This window comes from Ochlerotatus camptorhynchus, unplaced genomic scaffold, assembly GCF_037179485.1.
Source record: "Ochlerotatus camptorhynchus isolate MF236.1 unplaced genomic scaffold, CSIRO-AGI_Acam_v1.1 ptg000093l, whole genome shotgun sequence".
NCBI classification, from domain to species: domain Eukaryota; kingdom Metazoa; phylum Arthropoda; class Insecta; order Diptera; family Culicidae; genus Ochlerotatus; species Ochlerotatus camptorhynchus.
The window spans coordinates 115,645-129,646 of NW_027040583.1; the positions used below are offsets into that span (position 1 = coordinate 115,645).

The 14,002-nt window shown below is 39.5% G+C and overlaps 1 protein-coding gene across 1 annotated transcript in view; it reads right to left on the minus strand.

Annotated features, from left to right (window-relative positions):
• The window catches only part of LOC135698672 (ras-specific guanine nucleotide-releasing factor 2-like), a gene marked incomplete at its 3' end in the record, with an annotated part of 206,776 nt that overhangs the window by 115,027 nt on the left and 77,747 nt on the right, over positions 1 to 14,002 (minus strand). Inside the window, exon 4 of the mRNA XM_065218750.1 lies at positions 11,946 to 12,116. Coding sequence (XP_065074822.1) covers positions 11,946 to 12,116 — 171 coding nt within the window. The remainder of the gene's footprint in view (positions 1 to 11,945; positions 12,117 to 14,002) is intronic.

Consider the following 14,002-nt stretch of genomic DNA (forward strand, 5'->3'; position numbering starts at 1 on the left):
AATGTCTACATCATAACTCTGTAGAGCTATAATATATTTTCTTTTAAGACTACCTTAAAATTGGTTTTTTAAGTTAATTAGTGCTTTTTTTCAAATTTGATCAACTTATCATGTTCTAAGAAATTGTTGGCATCATTAAAATATACAACTTTGCTGAATACACCAATGCTTTTCATTGACATCAATGTGATATACAGCCCATCAAGCGTTTTAGTGACGTCATATTCAACGGCTCGAAAAGAGGGTGGGCGGGCCCTGGCGGGGTCTAAAACTGGTTGTATTTTGAAGATTACCTTATAAAATAGTACTTCTGAAAATTTCAGCGTTGGGTACTGAGGGGTACCTAGCCAAATCTCGATTCGAAAATGTCAATATTATATACAGCCCATCGGACGGTTTTGTGACGCCTTATTGAACGGCCCGAAAAGATGGTAGGCGGCCCCTGGCAGGGTTTAAAACCGATTGAATTTCGAAGATTACATTATAAAATAGTACTCCTGAAAAGTTCAGTGCTGGGTTTCCAGGTGTATCTAGTCAAATCTCGAGTCGAAATAGTCAATGTTATATGTACCCCATCATGCGTTTTGGTGACGTCATATTCAATGGCTCGAAAATAGGGTAGGCGGGCCCTGATGTAGTCGAAAACTGATTGTATTTGGAAGATCACCTTATAAAATAGTACTCCTAAAAATTTTAGCGTTGGGTACCGAGAGGTACCTAGTCAAATCTCGTTTATATATATTTAGTACAAGTTATAAACCAATGTGTGCTACGAGTGTGCTACTTACTCATGATAAAATTTACAACTATATAAAAAATGCATTATCTTGAAATGTAATCAATGGGTTTGTTCATCAACTGCATATTCTGAACTTTGATATTTTGAGTATGCCAATATTGGAAAAAATATGTTTTAATTACTCCTTACCTGACTATCTTCGATAATATTTGACATGACGATTTCCATGAATCTGCTCCGCCCACACTTTAAACAATTCCATCCGACAAAGATTGAATGAATTCATTTTGAACCACAACTGTTCGTGAAAAAAATCACACCTAGATAATTAAATAAACTCTATCGCTCTTTGCTATCGCCAAAACGTCAAGCGCAAAATAGTCATCTGCAGCAGCGTTCAGCGATGTGCACGCGGAAGTTTCAAACATCTGTTGTGAAGTCACGTTCCATGTTCTGAAAAGAGGATGGGGTGGGTAGGTCCAAAGTTGGAACCCTTTAGAACCGTAGTCAGAATTTTATCATTTATTCTAGTTTTCTTGAAACTTATACCGATATTTTAGTCCATATTGTATATAATAAAGGGCAAAGAATATACCAATATTATTAGCTTGCATCATAATATTTGCAACTATCAACATATGAGTATCAATATTGCAATGAATGTACATATCAATGTAGGTACACTGAAGAACAAACACATTAAGAACAAACCCATTAAATACATCTCCAGATTAAGCTTAATAATTTAAATAATTTGCAAGTTCAAACATGTGTAGGTTAAAATCATTGATTCATAGCTCAATACCCAACGCTGAATTTTTCAGGAGCACTATTTTATAATGTAATCTTCGAAATTCAATCGGTTTTAAACCCTGCCAGGGGCCACCTACCATCTTTTCGGGCCGTTCAATAAGGCGTCACAAAACCGTCCGATGGGCTGTATATAATATTTACATTTTCGAATCGAGATTTGGCTAGGTACCCCTCAGTACCCAACGCTGAAATTTTCAGAAGTACTATTTTATAAGGTAATCTTCAAAATACAACCAGTTTTAGACCCCGCCAGGGCCCGCCCACCCTCTTTTCGAGCCGTTGAATATGACGTCATAAAAACGCTTGATGGGCTGTATATCACATTGATGTCAATGAAAAGCATTGGTGTATTCAGCAAAGTTGTATATTTTAATGATGCCAACAATTTCTTAGAACATGATAAGTTGATCAAATTTGAAAAAAAGCACTAATTAACTTAAAAAACCAATTTTAAGGTAGTCTTAAAAGAAAATATATTATAGCTCTACAGAGTTATGATGTAGAAATTTGGTGTCTTTAGCAAATGTTCATGAAATCAACTGCTCTGCAACTTTGTCCAAGACATGGAACCATTATCTCGTAACTGGAAAAAGTTAGAATTTGGATGTGTAATACTAGCTTAAAGATTATTCAGGTGTGTATTTCAAAAGATGCGAGTTATAATTTTGAGCAACTTCTCCCAAGACACCCAGTCTCCAAAACGGCGAAAAAGGGTAGAAAATATTTTTGACCGTCTTTATTCATATTCGTGCCACTGTGGAGCGGCGGGCTTGAAGTGGAAGAAAATCGAAGACAAGCTGACCCTGTGAAGGCCCGGAAGGTGTTGGATTATTTCAAGCGTAATCCGAACCTTTCGATTCGCGACGCGGCTCTGAAGGCAAAGTGTTCCGCCTGGTTCGTTCAGCAAACCATGAAACGAGCTGGGCTTCGTGTAGGAAGGCACCGAACCGGCGTGATCAACAAAACACGGCGGCCAAATCCCCCGCAAGGAAGCTGTATCGAGAGTGGTTAATGAAACCGATGTGTGTGGTTATGGATGACGAAACCTACATCAACGCAGACGCAAAGCAGATACCGGGGCTGGAGTTCTACGTTGCCAAATCACGGTTTGATGTTCCGGAAGACATAAGGAAGAAGAAAGTGGACACATTCGCCAAAAAATACTTGCTCTGGCAGGCCATATGCCAATGCGGTAAACTGAGAAAACCGTACACCACAATGGGTACCATCAACAGCGAAATTTTCCGCACCTAGTGCCTCCAGAAGCGTCTGTTGCCCTTCCTGCGGTCCAACGGAGGCGAGACATTACTTTGGACGGACCTGGCATCATGTCATTACGCACGATCGACGTTGGATTGGTACAGAGACAATAACGTTGTTTTTGTACCAAAAACCGCTAACTCCCCAAATTCACCAGAGATTCGTCCGGTGGAAAGATTTTGGTCCATAATGAAGGGCAAAGTTCCAAAATCGTCCAAGGTGTTTAAGAACGAGGTGGAGTTGAAGAAAGAATGGATGAAAGTGACCAAAAAGGTTGGCTCCACCATTGCACAAAATGTAATGAGGGTTAAGGGAAAGGTGCGGGATTTCAGCAATGGAAAGGAAATTGAATAAAGTAATTATGCCGAAACATAATCCATATGCATTAGTTCATTCCCTGAATGTTTCAAGAAAATCCGACTTAAAATAAAGTTTTGGCGAACACTTTTGTCTGGTGCTTTTTTTTTCGAATAAAGGCCTTAAGAGTCACGTCAAGAGAAAAACAGTGTAAATCGCATTTCGATTTTTGAATTATTCTTTTCTCTTTCACTTGCCAACACAAGACTTCTGCATCAACATCAAATGAATTCTTGCGAGATGAAGAATTAGCGGCTGTAGTAAATCATTTTGTCAATTTATCATTACAACAAATATTACAAATTATCATTACTGATCATTACCAAACGTATCTCAAGACAATTTAAAGCTCACTGCGTATTTATGATCATGTTGTCGATTATATTTTATATTTTATTGCAATAAAGGGTGTCCACGATGAAATTGCCACACTATGAAATTGCTCTAACTTTTTAACCGTTGGGTAGAATTAAATGAAAATTTGGGTGGATTTAGTTCATAGTGCATTATTTACATCCTGCAAGTTTTAAAGTCCTGTGATCAAAACTCGCGGAAATGGAGTCGAAAGAACAGCTCGTGCGTGATATAATCTTGCGCATTCATCACGAGAACAAGGATCTCTCGCATCGTTCCATCGCTAAAACGTTGGGAATCGCGAATTCCACGGTGTCGCGAGTGATTAAGCGGTTCGAGGAACGGTTGACCACCGATCGGAAGCCCAGAAGTGAAGGAAAAAGTATTCCGTACAACACCAAAAATCACAACCGCGTAGTTGGGGCCTTCAACCGAAATCCAAACGCCTCCGTTAGGGATGTGGCTAAGAAGCTGCACCTAAGCCGAAGTTTTGTCCAGAAGGCCAAAACTAAGGCTGGACCTCGAACGTTCAAGGTACAAAAGGCCCCTAATCGCGACGAGAAGCAGAACAAGTCCGCCAAAACCCGTGCCAGGAAGTTGTCCCTCAACATGCTGACGAAAGTTGAATGCTGCATCATGGACGACGAAACATATGTGAAGGCCGACTTCAAACAGATCCCCGGCAACCTGTTTTTCACGGCCAAGGATAAGTTCAGCGTTCCGGAGCATGTCCGCACTCAGAAGATGTCCAAATTTGCGAAGAAATTCCTGGTTTGGCAAGCCATCTGCACATGCGGGAAGCGGAGTGCACCTTTCGTGACCCAGGATACGATGAACGGACAGGTGTACATAAAAGAGTGCCTCCAGAAGCGGCTGCTTCCTCTCCTGAAGGCCCACAACGTCCCAACAATCTTCTGGCCGGATTTGGCCTCATGCCACTACTCCAAGGACGTGCTGAAGTGGTATGCGGACAATAAGGTCAATTTCGTGCCGAAAATGTTCAACCCTCCCAACACTCCGGAGCTCCGCCCCATCGAGAAGTACTGGGCGATTATGAAGCAGCACCTTCTTAAACGACCTAAGGTAGTGAAGACAGTCGAGGAACTGAAAAAAGTATGGGTTTACATGCAAAAAACGGTTGATTCACAGGTTGTGCAGAATCTTATGGCCGGGGTTAAGGCCAAGGTGCGGGCATTTGCGTATGGACTGTAAATAAAATACGAGTAAAATGGTAAAATGAAGTTTAATAGTTATTTCTCAATCCCTGAAAATTTGATGGCAATCGGATGAAAACTCGAATTTTGCGAATCAATTTTGTGTGTGGCAATTTCGTCGTGGACACCCTTTACCTTTCGTGGAGCTTTCATAGCAAAAACTGTTAATAAACTGTTGGTTTTCATGTGGCTTAAGCGGACGTTATTAATTCTCGGAATCTCAAAAGCAGCTTTTTTAAACTTAATTTTGGTTTTGAACAAAAAATTGCTTTTGAATGGTTAAAAATTATGGACGTCCGCTTTCAACTTATTGGGAAACAGAATGATGATTAATTTTAAATCCAGAATTTTTAAATACTTTGTCCAAGACTTATAATTACAAAAATATATCTTGAAAAGAAACATAACAATATTTAAAATTTAAAATATAAAGTGTTCTTGGAACTTATAAAAATATTAAAAATATCTGGCTTCAAAAACTTGTAAACTTTTTGAAAACCTGTGAAAATAAAAAATAAAAAACAAGACCAATTCTCAACTCATTTTTTAAAGTGTTTATTTGGTATGCTCAATGTCTCTTAGAGCTAAGCGAATCTGAGGGACTTATATTTATGTTTTTAATACAATGAAATGAGATCTTGATTGTTTCCACCGTGTTTTGTTCTGCATTGCTTAATATGCCGTCAGATCCACCAAATGATTCTGACGTTGCTAGTACATGCCTCAAATCCCCTCATCCATTAAACTATGAGTTAGGTAAAGGAGAACGCATTTGATTAGTATTGTCGCATTAATGGCCCTTTGGTCAATTTCATATTCACACTGTCGTACTCTAACGGAACTATTAATCCATTCTCTTCAGAATTTTCTCTAGCTAATAAATAATCGCACTAAAGCTTCATGTTGATATTTGTAAAGCATTTTCTTCCTTCTCATGAACACTTGAAAATTGATAAAAATCGTTGGACAAGAACTTTTCATATTTTCTTTTTAACTTTTTGCTAGTTAGCTTTTTAATATAATTTTTATACAGGAAACAATATCTGAGACATGCTTAATCATTATCTGTGCAAAATATTCGTATTGACTGACAATAATAGTATCTATCAATTTTTTTCTCTAATTTTTTTTAAGATTTAAGAATTCTGTAATCAAAGTTCAATGTCTAATGTCTCGCTTTCCACAATTCAATCTAAGAAAGCATTCAGTCTAATATATTCAGTACCCAAGCAGCAAACTTGTCACTGAACAGTTTTGGTTACTTGTATGCAACTTAGTTCAGTCACAATCAAGTTGCAGCAACTTATGATGATGGACGTGTGCTGCTCGGGCATCTTTGGAGTTGTCCATACCCATGTGTGTAGGTTAAAGAGGGGAGGTTGACAGTATTCAATGTACACTACCCTTCATTAGTATGGACATGCATAGACAAGTATTGCAACACTCATTTTAATATTGCATAACCAGCATGAAAAGTTTAGCATCACTCAAATAGTATGTGCCAAATTCTTTGGAATTGAAAGCACTGACTCACGCCAGAAGTGTTGTAAATCACTTCCGAAAGTACTTAATCACTTTCGAAAAGTTTCAAATCTCATATGAAAATAGTGACTGAAGTACTGAATCTCTTAAGAATAGTTCAGAATCACTTCAAAAAGTATTTAATAGATTCATTACATTTTGTAAACACTTCGAAAAATACTGTTGATTGAAAATAAGCAGGAATCACTCCACTGCGTCCTAGCAAGAAGTACGGTCGACTTAGTTCGCGCTCCGCTATTTTGGAAGTTTTCTCGCAATTCGCTTGATTTAAATTATCAGTTTTTTTTTCACTTAGTGTTTCCTGACATAGGTAGTTCCCAGTTAAACAATTAACTAAAAGTGAGTTTTTTTTTCTGAGAAGAAAGTGTGTTTTCGGCATCATCGGAAGGAAAATTGTTTTTGCGATTGCCAATTCGCCAACCATTTTGCGCACCATCGTGCACCACACCTGCACACGGATCACCGTCATCGAGTGTCAGCATCTGCCTCCGCATTTACACCGCTCATCTATCATCGTGTGTTCAGCTGACTGCCGATCCTCACATAAGCACACACCAACGAAGACCGCCCGCACACGCTGATCCAAGGTCATCTACGCTGTGCGTCGCTCCGCTGCTGCTGTTTAAACGCTCGGTGGTAGTAGTATACACTGAGGCAAATAGACCTAAGAATTTCATAAGGCTCGACTTATGAACAACGTATATGAATTTCATAAGCATGTCTTATGAATGATTTTCGGGTAACATGAGAGCTACCTATACGCCTTTAACAATTTAATTTTCCCATGCGTTGAAAGACGCATGGTCAACACACGGGTCCCTTAACCTCAACGTTCATTTTCCGGTTCCAGTCTGCTCCGATTTATAATTTTTTTGTCAACATTATTTTTCATAAGGCAAATCAATAAAATTCACACTCATTTCTTATGACTAAAATTCATAAGTGTTTTTAATGGAATTCTTACGTTCTTTTGCCTGCGTGTAGGATTATCAGATAAGTTTTTGTTCTTGTTTCTCTCTTTCGCCCATCAGTTAAATTTTAAGTTTGTGTTGTGTTGTGTAGTTTTTTTTTGTGTATAGTGTCCGAGTGATTATCGTTTCAGTGGTAGAGCGTTTTTCGCTCCCACTAGTACGGCAAAATGGACATTTTGTCGCAAGACGAAATGGACGTTTTGTCGGAAGATGACACCACTTTGCCACGCGATGGCAAGAAGGGTCGAAAACGTATGTCATCTCTGAAGACAGATGATGTCATCCCTGGTTCATCGTCTCAGTCTGGCAAAGGACAGGCTCAGATAAACCCCCGATCACGAGCCTATCTAGATAACTCGACTGGCCCATGGGTTGTCTACTTTCAGTCCAGAAACAAACCTTTGAATGTAATGCAAATTACTAATGATCTGACGAAGCGATACTCGGCCGTGACTGAAATCACGAAGGTTAGGCACAATAAACTTCGTGTCTCCGTCTCTAACCTGAAGCAGGCTAACGAGATTGCTGCCTCCCAGCCCTTCACGCTCGAGTACAGAGTTTACATCTCAGCTCGTGATGTGGAGATCGAAGGTGTGGTCACCAAAGCGAGATCTTGGAGAAGCAGGCGGTTGGCCGTTTCAAGAACCCTTTGCTTCCCCCGGTGAAGATACTGGATGTTCAAAAACTGGGCTCAGTATCTGTCAGCGAGGGTAAAAAGAGTTTTACCCCCACAGACTCGTTCCGTGTGACCTTTTCTGGTTCAGACCTTCCTCACTACATCGAGCGGGGAAAACTTCGACGACCTGTGCGTTTGTTCGTTCCCCTTGTCATGAACTGCCAAAACTGTAAGCAGTTGGGACATACGGCCTCCCACTGTGGCAGCAAGGTACGCTGTTCCAAATGCGGGGAGAAGCATGGGGATGACACCTGTGCAGCTACCGCACCAAAATGCGTGTACTGTAAGGGAACTCCTCATGGTCTCTCATCATGCCCGGTGTACAAACAACGCGGGGAGAAATTACAACGCTCACTTAAGGAACGTGCCCGGCAGTCTTTTGCAGAAATGCTTAAGACGGCCACGCCATCGACCAACGACAAAAATCCCTTTTCTCTTTTGTCAGATGACGAGACTGACTCTGACTTGGCTGAGGAGGGAACTTCTTTCCGTTTTTCAGCATCCGTTCGCGAAAAGTTGAGAATGAAGAACACCAAATCAGCTAGCCCAAATCAAGGAGTGGTGGAAAAGAGGAAGTTTCTACTCCTCCTGGATTCAGAAGAACTGTCTATACCCAGGATTTTCCACCTCTCCCGGGGACATCCAAAACCCCATTTTTAAGAACAGAAGCCTCTTTTTCATCTGGGTTGTTCTCATTTGATAAAATTGTGGACGATATCCTCAAGCACCTGAATATTTCTGATCCTCTCAAAAGCATTGTTCTGGCAATCCTTCCTACTGTGAAGACCCTCTTGAAGCAATTGACATTGAAGTGCCCCCTCCTTGCAGCAATCATTTCCTTCGACGGATAATTTTCCAAACGAGGTCGGAAATTTGATCACTGTTCTACAGTGGAATTGTCGAAGTCTTATTCCTAAAATAGACTCTTTTAAGTTTTTAGTTCACAATAATGATTGTGACGCATTTGCTCTTTGTGAAACTTGGCTCTCTTCAGATATTGATCTTCCTTTTTATGATTTCAACATTATTCGACTGGATCGTGAGGGTTCGCGTGGAGGAGGGGTACTTTTGGGGATCAAAAAGTGCCATTCCTTCTATAGAGTGAATCTTCCACAATTTCCAGGTATTGAAGTTATCGCATGTCAGGCTATTTTTAAAGGTAAGAGCCTTTGTATTGCTTCTGTTTATATTCCTCCTAGAACCGTTGTTAATCGAAAACAACTTTCAGATATATGTTCAGTACTTCCTGCTCCACGGTTGATTATGGGAGATTTTAACTCCCATGGTACAGGCTGGGGGGAACTGTATGATGACAACCGTTCTACTATGATATATGACCTCTGTGACAACTTCAATATGGCAATTCTTAACAATGGAGAAGTAACACGTTTGGCTGGTCCATCCTCAAATGGAAGTAAATTAGACCTCACACTATGCTCTAACTCATTATCGTTAGATTGCACGTGGAATGTGATCTAGGATCCCCACGGTAGTGATCACATGTCGATCAAAATTTCGATTGCCAGTGGGTTCAATCCGTCGGAATCCGTTAACGTCGCGTACGACCTCACCCGTAATATCGATTCGACAACGTTCAAGACCGCGATAGAGGAAGCCGTGTCGTAGGTAGAAGGGCTTCCACCGTTGGAGGAATATAACTTCCTCTCCAATCTGATCTTGGACAGCGCGCTTCGAGCTCAAACTCGGCCGGTTCCTGGAACGTCTTTCCGTAGGAAACCTCCTTCCCCTTAGTGGGACCAGCCGAGGTTTATCGAAAAAAGTTCGACGCGTTTAAGCGTTTCCGGAAACGTGGAACACCCTTGCATTTCGAAGCGTACTCGGCTCTTGAACACGAACTCAAGAGCCTCATCAAAGCTAAGAAACGCGTATACTGGCGGCAATTCGTGGACGGATTATCGCGCGAAGCGTCGATGAATACGCTTTGGAACGCGGCGCGAAGGATGCGTAACCGGTCTTCGAACAACGAGAGCGAGGAGTACTCAGATCGTTGGATTCTCAAGTTCACGCAAAAAGTATGCCCTGATTCCGTGCCGGCACATATGATTCCTCGCGAAACGACGAATTCAGGAGACGAGATCAGCTAGCCTTTTTCAATGCTGGAACTCTCACTCGCGCTCCTTTCGTGTGGCAATTCGGCTCCGGGGGCTGATAGAATCAAGTTCAATTTGTTGAAGAACCTCCCAGACGTCGCTAAGAGGCGTTTGTTGAACTTGTTTTGTCAGTTCCTGGAGCTCAATATTGTTCCGGATGATTGGAGGCAAGTGAGAGTTATAGCCATTAAAAAGCCTGGAAAACCCGCGTCAGATCATAACTCGTATCGTCCCATCGCGAAATTATCGTGCATTCGAAAATTGTTGGAGAAAATGATCCTTTTTCGTGAAGTAATGAAATTAGGTTGTTAGCGGAATGCAAACAGCAAAAAAAGGGTTATCTTCCATTTAATTCCACTTAATTAATTTTGGTATCCATGACAGATACGTATTTCGACTACAATGTGCAGTCTTCATCAGTGTCATTCCCACTAAAGAACTTATCAAAAGCCAACCCCCTTAAGTACTCATCCCTAGGTATAAAAGTCAAGATCACAGTATAAAAATGAAACTACAATGTGTTGAATCGGAACCTACCTAACTAATTAAAACCAAAGATTTAAGTAAACTAAAGGAGAAAAATCTATTCAACTCTCAGGCTTGGTAGTATTGGTGCACAGCACGGAAAACAAGATTGACGGAAAACAAATCCAAGAAAAAAAAAGTTTGCTTTCATCAATAAGTACAGTACTATTCAGGTACTCTACTTCAGTATTAATTTAGTTATTAGTTTTAAGATGTCAATTGACGTGAAAATTTCGCCTTACCAAAACAGAAACAATGTAAACACACTTTGACATATAAATATATATCATTACAATTACGGCTGATAAGTTACTGTAGTAGCTTTAGCACCTAGGTTAAAATGAAATGTAATTTCATAAAGGGTAACAAAACAAATTAAAAAGTTCTGAATTTGAAATCATACCGAAAAGTACTGAATAATTTCAGAAAGATTTTAATCACTTCTACAAGTACTGAATCATATCGGAAAGAACACAAACACATAAGAAAATTTTGTAATCACTTCAGAAAGTATTTAATCACTCCAAAAAATCCCGGAAAGTTTTCGGATAATATTGAAAAACATCATACAAATTTGATTTACTTTGAATAATTCTTAATCTTTCCTGAAATATTATAGTCTTTTCCGTAAGAACTTATTTTATCAAGCCTCGGAATAACTTCGGATAGTACATAATCACTTCAAAAAGTTTCGAAATCACCTCGAAAAATTCTCTCTGCAACTCAATATTGAAGGATTATAGAATTATAGAGTTACAGAATTTTGTATCCTATTTGGCCTGGAACTAGTCTGCTAATGAGCTTTATTTTGAGTTCGCATGCGATTTTGTATGTCGTTCTTGTTCAAGCACCTGGTGCTGAATAGAAGGTTTTTCAAAAGAGGCATAGAGAGATTTTTTTATGATTTATTTATTATTATTGGCAGAATTCTCTTGATATAATTGTTTAATTCCGCGCCTTAAATATTTTGTAATTTTGTTGCAGCTTCAAAAAATAACAACATATTGAAGGTGACATAAAATAAAATTAAAAAAATTATCAGCTTTACCAGAAATTTGCCAATCAAAGAAAAATACATCAAACAAACTGTTTTCAGTCGTTCGTTTACCGCTTTTACACCAATCATACGTTTGCCGTTCTGTACACTCTGTCAGCAGCAACTCTTCTCTTTGCGTTCTGATGGGATTGAACGTGATACCACTTTGATGTGTAGATCTTTCATCTTGTTGCAATCCGGTAAAGCTTCAATCACGCGTTGGAAGCACAACGAATGGATTGCTCTTTTTTGCGCACTTAATTACTGAAATCTCCTTTCCAATCATGCACTCAAACCAAACCAATCTAAACGACACGAGCGTTTACATACATCCATTTTAAACTCACCTGCAACTTTTCCTCCTTGATGGCTTTGGATCCCTGTCCGCCACCACTGCCAGTGGGCGGACCGGACATTGACGAGGGGGCTGAAACAAGCCGTTCGCAGTAGCATCCTTCCAAAAAGATCAACCCGGAAGGACGGCTTGATTGTTCCGATTCATAGTAGAACAGCAGATTCTGCAAACATAAAAATACATGCATCAAACATTGATGGGGAATTGATATTTGAAATTGAAACGGAATTAATTGCACAAGGTTGTATATTTTTCATATTCAGTTGAAAACAAATACAAAGGAAAGCTACACATGTTTGTAGTTCTGGAAACCCGGGGATGGGAGTATACAGTTTACGTCCCTCTTTTTACAAAGTAAATTCCAAATAACGAGGTTTTTTTTGCGATTCTGGGGAACTGCACAGAAAAATATTAATTTTAATATTACATTCAAGAAGATGCACTTCAATCATGTCGAAAATCTCATGCAGGCATGGAAAATCATTTGCATTCATTTCTTACATTCATTTACATTCATTTGCCTTTAACTTTTTTCTTCAACAGCATTCCGCAAAATGATGTAGATCGGGCAGAACTTGTTACTGTTTTTCAGTGAATGTAAAATACATTCATTGAAAAACAGTAGTGGCTGTTCGCTCTGCTTCGTCATGCATAAGAGATACGGATTTGACTTGTTAACAAAAGTTGTAGCTAATAACAAAACCTACAAAAGCTCTACACATTATTTTGCGAAATGCTGTTGAAGAAAAAAGTTAGAGGCAAATGAATGTAAATGAATGCACGAAATGAATGTAAATGATTTTCCATGCCTGATCTCATGTAATATTTATGGCCACAAAAATAAACAAATGCAGTAAATGCAGCGTAATGTCAGTTCATGCACTGTAATAATGATCATTTTGTCCTTTTTGGCAAGTCATATTACACCATATTTTCGACACGATTGAAGTGCATCCACTTCGATGCGATATTAAAATTATTTTTTTTTTCCTGTGTGGGAAATACTGTGAAATACCCCACAATATGCAAAATTTTTGAAACAGGATGACGAGTAACAACCGAAAATCGATGTCTGACGCCATTTTGAAATCTAAGATGGCGGCTTCCGCTTAGGGAAAAGCTTTGAAAGTCTGTCAAATACTCCACAATATGGGTATTTTTGCAATCGAAGTGACGTGTAGGGACAGGAAATCCAGTTAGAGAAAAATAAACTATGAAATACCGTTAATAACGCCACCATATGTGTATTTTTGGAATCAGGGTGACGTGTAGGAACCGGAAATCCATGTCTTACGCCATTTTGAGATCCATGCTGGTTGCTTGCGAATACATTAAAAACTGAAAAATACTGTCAAATACCCCACAATATGGATATTTTTGTAATCGAGGAGACGTGAAGGGAGTGGAAATCCTTGTCTGACCCCATTATGAAATCAAATATGGCGGCTTCCAGTTAGATAAAATTTGGGAAATAATGTCAAATACCTCCCCTATATAGGTATTTTTAGAATCAGAGTGACATGCAGGGACTGGAAATCCATATCTGATGCCATTTTGAAAACCAATATGTGCTTTTCTTCACTGCAGAATAAAAACTGGACACAATGTCGGATTGTCAAAGTCTTGCACGCTGCCGGTACCGATAGTGTCTAGTCAGAGTCTAGTTTATCCACAATAAGTCTGAAGGTCTGTTTGACATAGTACTTTTTGACAACTGATATAATTTCCTGGTCCAAGGGCTGAATAAGATGTCTGTAGTGCTGTAAATTTTCATATCATTCGATTGAAGATGAACCAATACAACCATTCAATCAATTCTGTGTAAACGAATTCTCATATGACCATAATTTGAAGAGCCCCTTTCTCATTCGAAGCTCATTGTCACTGTCAATTGAGTCACTCACTATCATTTGATATACGACAGTGGAGTATGGAAGAAATCCAGCAAAATGGTCCTGAACAGACAAGTCGACCCGATGTCGGATCAATGTAAGGCTAATTTAAGGTCGATGTCGACCCAATGTCGTGTTGTTGTCGGGTCAATTTTGG